Here is an 8713-nt window from a genome sequence, read left to right on the forward strand (position 1 = left end):
GGTGAATCACGTATGTAGTGATGATAACCGGTCCTTGCTTTGTGCATCAAAGGTATATGAATTACGTGATGCTAACTTAAACCTGGAAATAATCTTTCATTTTTTTGTAGGTACCTCCCAATTGCCGTCAATCAATCAACCTTTTGGCACGTGCTTACATCCACTCAAGGTTCAAGCACGCCTGTTAGGCACATCCTCCGATTGTCCCGGGAGATGTGTCCAAGACAGGAACTTGTCAAGTGCCATTTCACGGCCGCTATAAAGTCACTTCACCTCGGCTTTGTATTCATACCCGGAATACGGAAATACGTCATGGAAAGTGAAATATAATTTAACACAATTGTAAACAGTAATGACAGATTTAATTTCTGTCAAATTTCATAATTCAAACACACACACACACACACACACACACACACACACACACACACACACACACACACACACACACACACACACACACACACACACACACACACACACACACACACTCTCATACATACCTGAACTACAGACATCCTATTAAAGAACGTTCAGGTCTGTTTATCAACACACCGAAAAACATTCCATAGTTTGCACGTGCATGACGCAGTTGCCCCGTACACGTGCGTGGGGTGTCACTCTCGATTTTGACAATTTCCAGGAAGGTCGATTAATGACTGTGTAACATTATTTCTGTCAATCGTTTTCATTCTGTTGATCATACAATTGTTATTGTTTGTTTTTAGTCATTTTTATTGTTTGAATCTGCGATTTACTGATAAAAAACCCGTCAACTTTCAAATTTCACTACTGACCCCAATCGTCCTTCAAGATCTTTGGTGGTCATAAAACCTACTGTAATACTGAACTACCGGTTGTAATGTTTGCCCAATTAATCCACTATTATCATATAACCATTCCCCACAGCTAATATACCTTACAATTTTGGCAATTGTAAATTCTTATTAGACTTCCCGTACCTCAGCTATCTGGGCTATCTGTTTAGGACAGTGGCTTAGTTGGTAGTAGTGGTTAGTGAGAGAGAGAGAGAGAGAGAGAGAGAGAGAGAGAGAGAGAGAGAGAGAGAGAGAGAGAGAGAGAGAGAGAGAGAGAGAGAGAGAGAGAGAGGCAGAGACGACAGACAGACAGATATACTTTTTTTTAATGGGATGCTTTTTAAAATGCAACATGATGTTGATTGGTCAATTTACTTCCCTACTATCTGCTAATTTTATCACAGGTAGTGTTTAGCGTGGTACTTCATGTTTTTGACATAAAAGCGGAAAACGTTAGTAATATTCAGAGAACAAACCATAAAAATGTGTATTGAGAAAATGACCTTTTACCTATGACTGCAACGAAACCGTGCATAATAGCATGACGTAAACTTCAGGATGGTCCATTGCAAACATTGAAATTATTATCATAATGCATGAGTTTTTAAATTACTTATCAATTATTTTGGGGTGAGATGATACCTCCATGACCCATGATGTTTTTTATGTTTCACACCTGGAAGCCTTGTTCATGCGTACAAGCAGCGTGCTGTAGGTAGACACGGAGTTGGCACCTGAAGTGGTCCTTCAAGTGGAACTTCACAAGGTAATGTCTAAAGCAGAATTTGTAAGGACCGCTCACTGCAAAGAGCAGAGTAATGGAACGGTTCAACCCTAAATATATCTCTATATCACAGGTGCCATTGGTTTAATACAGCAAATAGTTGTAGGCTGACATACATATATATTGAGAGAGGGGGACGGATGCTGGTGGGGGAGAGACAGAAAGAGACCGAGCGTGTAACAGAGAGTGTGACAGAGAGACGTAAAGACAGAGAGACGCACAGACAGACAGACAGACGGACACCGGGAGACAAAAGACAAGGAGAGAAAGTTGGTGTGACAGAGCAAGTAAGAAGCAAAACAAAGGAATTAACAAAGGACAGATGAATTAAAGCAAGAAAAGTGGTCCAAAGTGTTAAAAGGGTTAATACAGATGTGTTAGGTAGAATATATAAATTGTCGAAGTTATAAATAAAGCATTGCGTTTATTGCATTGATATTGTATATATTTAACAGCAGGCAAAGTGTCCGTCTGACCTTTACAAATTCTGTCATCGCTCTGATTGTATGTATTGTTTAACCCGGTGTAATTACTGGAACAGTCCCGTAAAGACAAAAGGAAGGAAATAAATGTTTTATTTAACAACACACTCAACACATTTTATTTCGGTTATATGGCGTCGAACATATGAACAAGTTACACACAGATATTGAGAGAGGAAACCCGCTATCGCCACTTCATGGGCTACGTTTTTCGATTATCAGCAAGGGATTTTTATATACACCATCCCACAGACAGGATAGTATTTACCACAGCCTTTGTTACCCCAGTTGTGGAGCACTGACTAGAACGAGAAATACCCAATGGGTCCACCAACGGATATCGATCCTAGATCGGTGTACCACTGATCTATCCCCCCCCCCCCCCCCCCCCCCCCCCCCCCCCCCCCCCCCCCCCCCCCCCCCCCCCCCCCCGTAAAGACGAAGACAAAATCCATCTTCAAATCAGCTTTGGTTACTAACAACGAATGGAATTAACAAATATATTACGTGCATTGTGTGTCCTTGTCGAAGAAAAAAAAACATCAAGAAGAATTGAAATACACGTTATGTGATCTTGCAGGAAGCAATGAGGGGTTTTTTTTAAAAGAAAAAATATTCATTATACATTTATTCGTTTACAAAACCTACACATTTGACCCTCGTATCCTTCGCACGAAACCCAGCCATCCAATTACTGTTTTTGTTTTGTCTTTGCTTTGATGAGTTGCGGTGTGGGTGTTACGTTCAGAACACTGAGTGCAGGTACACTGGAAATTACTATAATGCGGCAAAACATAATCACATATGCACGGAAATAAACGAAATCATCACCATGCTTATTTACAGGAACCAAAACTAATCACCGGCCTTGGTGGTGATGTCGCTAAGACATCGGACTGGCAAGGCTGGTAGTTACTGGGTTCAGATCCCGGTGCCGGCTCCGGCTCATAGCGAGTTTAACGACTGTTGGGTTGGTGTAAAGCAGGCCATTACAACTAACCACTAATAACTCATTGCCTTTGCCACGCCGAACATATATAGTTCTGTATATCCATAATGATTATTATTGACTGATCTGACCCTTAAAGGGACACACCCTAGTTACGGCTAGTTGTTAACCATTACGGCGTTGTTTTTCGCTATTAAACCCATTTTTTCACAAATAAAATTGCACTTTACTTACCGTTTATTATTTAGAATATACATTTCCATTCACCTGAAGTGTTTTTTGGTAATCCTGGTAATCCTGGTTTTTGTAATACCACAAAATGCATTTTTCGTATATCGTAAAATGGCACGGGCCTCTGAGAAAAAACCGTTGAGCAGACAAGGTCTAATCTATTTTTAGAGTGGATATTTCCATTTCAATGTCACAGCCGTTGGTATACCACGTGACCGTTATCATTTTGGTTCGGTTTGTTTTCTCGTGCACGGTTCGCGCAATCAACATCCGATTTGTTGTTGTTCATTTGGGAGATTTTTCTTCACAGTTCGTGAACATTTTCAGTAACAATAAAGTTCAGACAAGTAAGTGTCTCAATACAAAACGTTACAAACCCGTAAAACCAATAATTTTGCTAAGTCTTACGATATCTGGAGAGGGGATACAACCAGGACAGAACAGTTGGAACATGTCCAGGAGAGGTGAAAGAAACGCACCCCAAGTCTGTGAAATTTGTCGTGGCGTATGCATTGTTGTGCTTCGAGCGACATCTACCGGTGACATCAGAATACTAATTTCAAAATTATTTCAAGCAATTGGGACATGGGGATTCCCATGGTATTTATCGATATAAAACCTGCTTTTTCACTCCATTTGATAAAAACGTGATCTAAGTGTGTTACAGGTTTGTAGATTAACCAAATTATAATTTATTTTCGCTGGATGGAACTAGGGTGTGCGGCTTTAAAAGTGCTGAAAATGTCGACCAATATAATATAGGTTTAAAAATACAGGTATATATTACATAAAACGTTTTTTATTGCAATCATTGTATTTTTGCCATAAACAGCAATTTTGGGATTGATTAAAAAAAATCATATATATATATATATATATGGTTGAGTACTGTAAAATCGAGAGTATTTTAAGTTCGAGACTCGGCGATTTTCGTAAAAATCACGAGCACGCTCATGGGCGTCATTTGCAAGGAAAAAGTGGGGGGGGGGGGGGGACAATTGGGTTCTAACAATATTTCGTGCGACTAATCGCGAGCGCCCTAGGCGTGAAGCGACTCTAGGGGGGTCTGGGGGCATGCCCCCCTCCCCCAATTTTTTTTTTTTTTTAAATAAAGGTCATTGTGGCTGTCTGAGAACATTATTTAGAGTAAAGTGGGGGGGACATCAGATATTCTGTCCCCCCCCACTGCTAAAAGTGGGGGGGGGACATGTCCCCCCTGTCCCCCACCAAATGACGCCCATGAGCACGCTCGCGCTTCAACCGGGGCTTTTTTCTAATAGTAATAAACCATCAGACGAGCAACCAAGACGTCACAAACAACTTTTCTGTGAAATAATGCGATTCAAACAGGTATAACCAGAACAAAATGTTTGTTTACCTACTTTTTAACTGTTTTCACTGATTCCTGTTTTTACCCCGGAAACGAAACCCAGCATTATAAAAAATACGGAAGTAGACAAAAATAGTTTGGGTTGGATGGCAAAACTGACAGCTTTCGATCACGTGACACATTGGGAGGGACTCTGTAAGGCCACGATAAAGTAATTAAATGGGTACTAACACAGATTACTTGAGAGTGGGTTCTAATGCCAGAAATTTAATTTTTAATGATTTTTAACTATAGCCTACTCAAAGCCTTTTTCAATTTAGATAGCTTTATATGATATTGTAATAAATTAAGATAATTTACTTAATTGTATTACAATTGGGGTTTTTTACAGACCAAACCAAATAAACAAAAAACAGGATATAGGTCGTACTCGCCATCCAGTTTAACAAATGCTTACTTAGCAGTGAAAGATGAAAACTTACCTGTATTAACAGCCGCCAAACGATATGGTATTCCCCAAACTACACTCAGAGACAGGGTAGATGGCAGAATTCATATTGACTGTACTGTTATGGGCAGAACACCAATACTAACATTAGATGAAGAGGCCAAACTGGTACAGCATTTGCAGGATGTTGCGAAATATGGCTATGGTTATACCAGACAAGAAGTAGTAGATATTGTTTCAGACTATGCGGCTGTTCTTCAAAAGAGGCCTCAAAACAAACCGCTTACATTAAACTGGTTTAATGGTTTTATAAAAAGATGCCCAGACATGCGTGTAGTAAAGCCAAGGGCTTTAGAATTTCAGAGAGCCAAAAGCGCGTCTGTGTTTAAAGTTGAGGCCTATTTTGATCAACTAGAAAAAGTCCTCACAAAATACAATCTGAATGATAAACCCCATCTGATTTTTAATGTAGATGAGAAAGGCATTTCCCAAAACCATACCCCTCCTTACATTGTTGGGGGAAGAGACTATTACCCACAGTTTGTCACCACTGGTAAATCCAAGATGACAACAATCATAGGATGTGGTAGTGCCAGTGGCATGGCCATTCCACCAAACTTTGTATTTGCGGGTGTACGACTCGTACCTGATCTGATGAAGAATGCTAGCCCATGTGCTTCTGGAGACATGTCACAAACCGGCTGGTCAAACGCACAGATATTTGAAAAATATCTACAGCAACATTTTATTAAATATATTCCTTGCAGAGAGCCTGGGCAACATCTGCTATTACTACTCGATGGACATAAAAGTCATGTGTCCATTGATCTTGTTAAATGGGCAAAAGAAAATGATATCATCATTTTAATTTTTCCTGCACACACATCTCACATACTGCAACCAATGGACGTGGCGTGTTATGGTCCACTGCAAAATATCTACAATAACGAATGTCATAAACTGATGAGAGAAACACCAGCAACGGTAACTCGATATGATATCTGTAGCTTGGCTTGTAAATCATATTCAAAGGCACTGTCTGCAAAAAATCTTCAGTCGGCATTCCGGAAGACGGGAGTATACCCACTTGATCGGACGGCTATCAACCATGAGTTTCTTCAGCCAGCTGCTCTCTTCCAAAATGAAAATGAGGACACTGAAATCATGAAAATCGGCGATGTCCAAGATGAAACCGAGGTCACCATGAACAATCAAATTGGGGATACTGAAGTCATGAAAATGGGTACCAGACGTTTCCGTCCCCAACCAGTTCGCCCCCAGTCAATTCGCCCCAAGGTCGGTTCGCCCCCAGTCAGTTCGCCCCCAAATAGGATGTCAGTTCGCCCCCACGTGCATAACCAGTTCGCCTCTACAAAGGTACCAGTTCGCCCCAGTCGTGTTCCTGGCCTGGAAAGTCATGAAATTTTTATATTGGTCATGGAACGGCCCGAGTGTAATAAAGTTCTGTTTTGATATATCCATACGTGTTTGCTCTGTGTTGAATACGAATGCCAGGCTAGGCAGGTCAGGTCATAGGGTTTTACGTGCACATTCAGAACAAGCTGTTGTAGCGCACGCCTGTCACGGGCCTCCGTCCATGGTTACTAATTAGTGGCCAAAAGAACCCCCGCAATAATCCCTCAGTTAGAATAATGCTCACCAGAAGAGGCCATATCAAATTGCTGTTCAAAGCCCTCTTAGGTGTTAGCCGAATATGCATAATCAGCATCAAGGTTATGTAGCTGATTAACCATTGTTTTATTTCTTTCTTCTTAAAACAGATCATATCTGGCAGGAATGGATGTTTTAATAAATGTTGATGATGTGGTTTGTGAATTTGTGAAAAAATGTCGGTGTCTACGCTTATTCAGCACCCTACGTTTAATTACGTCTGAAAAAAATATAACCCCGTATTACAATTCTTATGATTCATGATCAGTCCAAATTGTGAAAGGACAACAACCCCTCCCCTCTAAGAAAAGAAACACACACAAAACACACACACGAACACACTTTAACATCCTCTAAAGAAACAGTACAATAATTGTTTAAAAGTAACAACTAATTGGGGGAGAACTGACAAATATTTGGGGGCGAACAGGCAAACAGTTGGGGGCGAATCGTCTTGGGGGCGAACTGGTACATGGGGCGAAAAGGTCAAACTGAGGGCGAACTGGCTGGGGGGCGAAACGTCATGGATTCATGAAAATCAGCCATGTCCAGGATGAAATCGAGGTCACCACGAACAATGAAAATGAAATCAACGGAACAGAGTCGCCTACTTCATTGTTTTGCTTCTAAACTTTGCAATCTAAAAAACTCAAAATCTTTAAAGAAACAAATAAAGAAGCGCAAATCACTGAGTAAAATTGTTGCAGGTAAAGCCATTACCGAAAGCCCCACTGGACAAAAAAATGTCTGAATACCTGCAGTCAAGTGATGTTTGTAAACCATCAAAAGGAAAGGCAATTATAAAAAAAAAAGCTTCAGAAAAGAAACCAGTTTCTACTTCCCCACAACCTGGCCCCATCTCATTTGAATGTAACATGTGATGTGTCTGATGATAGTGAACTTGATGAGAGTGAAAAATGCTGCATTTGTAAGAAATTTACCCCTACTGAAGTCAGACAGAGTGTTTCACTCATTTTCACAAAGTGGGTACAGTGTGATATGTGTTCCCACTGGGTACATTTAATGTACTGCACCAAAGAAAGAGTGACCAGGAGAGGTGATCGATTCCTTTGCCCTCACTGTAAGTCCAGTAGCCAAACAATGAACAATAAATTACATGTCACGTCAGATTTTGAGCTTTTCCACAGAGGTTACCATTTAAAAGTTTATGTTTCATTATTCATTGTTTTATGAATTTTACTGTCCTTTTTATCAGTTGGTTAAAAAGGAGGGGTTTTTTTAATACAAAGAAGTGTAATAAAATGCTTCAGAAACAAAACATTTCTTTTAAGTGGCCTCAATTGAATGTGACGTCATAGAAAGTAACACTGCGTTTACTCTCGACTTTACAATACCCTAACCAGACGCCATTTCTTTTAGGGGGAGTGTGTTTGGAACAATGTTTAATATATCAGCAGTGTTGCAGTGGACTTTGTTTTCGTTTGACTTTACTATAAACATATTTATATACAGGTAAGTAACATTTTTATTGTTGTCAGTTTCAAAGTATGGCCTTTCCGATCAAGTCAAACCTTAGAGTCTCGAATTTACAATACTCAACTGTATATATATATATATATATATATATATATATATATATATATATATATATATATATATATATATATATTATATTTATTACATACCCATTAAATCTTACTATATAAATATAGCTCTGAATACAAGAATTGAATACAACTTTCCGTATTCAACTCAATTGCCGGAACTATACCGCATTCAACGCTACTATTTATAGCACATGGTTACCGGGAATGCCCTTCGCGATATGTAAACAAAGTTTGTGCTTGGTTTGTTTAAAATGTTATTTTGTGGAAAATTTCAACTGAAAACAGACGAAAACGGTGACAAATATTTACAATTTAAGCCGCACACCCTAGTTCCATCCAGCGTAAATAAATTATAATTTGGTTAATCTACAAACCTGTAACACACTTAGATCACGTTTTTATCAAATGGAGTAAAAAAGCAGGTTTTATATC

The 8713-nt window shown here is 39.5% G+C and overlaps 1 protein-coding gene across 1 annotated transcript; it reads left to right on the forward strand.

Moving 5' to 3' along the window:
- The first annotated feature begins 213 nt into the window (after positions 1-213).
- On the forward strand, positions 214-7464 carry LOC121369938. The gene is made up of 3 exons (XM_041495020.1): positions 214-319; positions 5011-6338; positions 7378-7464. The coding sequence occupies exons 1-3, from the start codon at positions 214-216 to the stop codon at positions 7462-7464; spliced, it is 1521 nt and encodes a 506-aa protein (XP_041350954.1).
- The last annotated feature ends 1249 nt before the right edge of the window (positions 7465-8713 follow it).

The sequence above is a fragment of the Gigantopelta aegis genome, chromosome 4 (genome assembly GCF_016097555.1).
Source record: "Gigantopelta aegis isolate Gae_Host chromosome 4, Gae_host_genome, whole genome shotgun sequence".
NCBI classification, from domain to species: Eukaryota; Metazoa; Mollusca; class Gastropoda; order Neomphalida; family Peltospiridae; genus Gigantopelta; species Gigantopelta aegis.

Excerpts from the sequence above, each read along its gene's own strand:
- LOC121369938 (XM_041495020.1), top strand. The coding sequence starts at position 214 with ATGTGTCCAAGACAGGAACTTGTCAAGTGCCATTTCACGGCCGCTATA. Across the intron at positions 320-5,010 it reads ACGGAAATACGTCATGGAAA|GATATAGGTCGTACTCGCCA; the intron begins GTGAAATATAAT and ends AACAAAAAACAG. Across the intron at positions 6,339-7,377 it reads CCCAGTCAATTCGCCCCAAG|AAACAAATAAAGAAGCGCAA; the intron begins GTCGGTTCGCCC and ends AAATCTTTAAAG.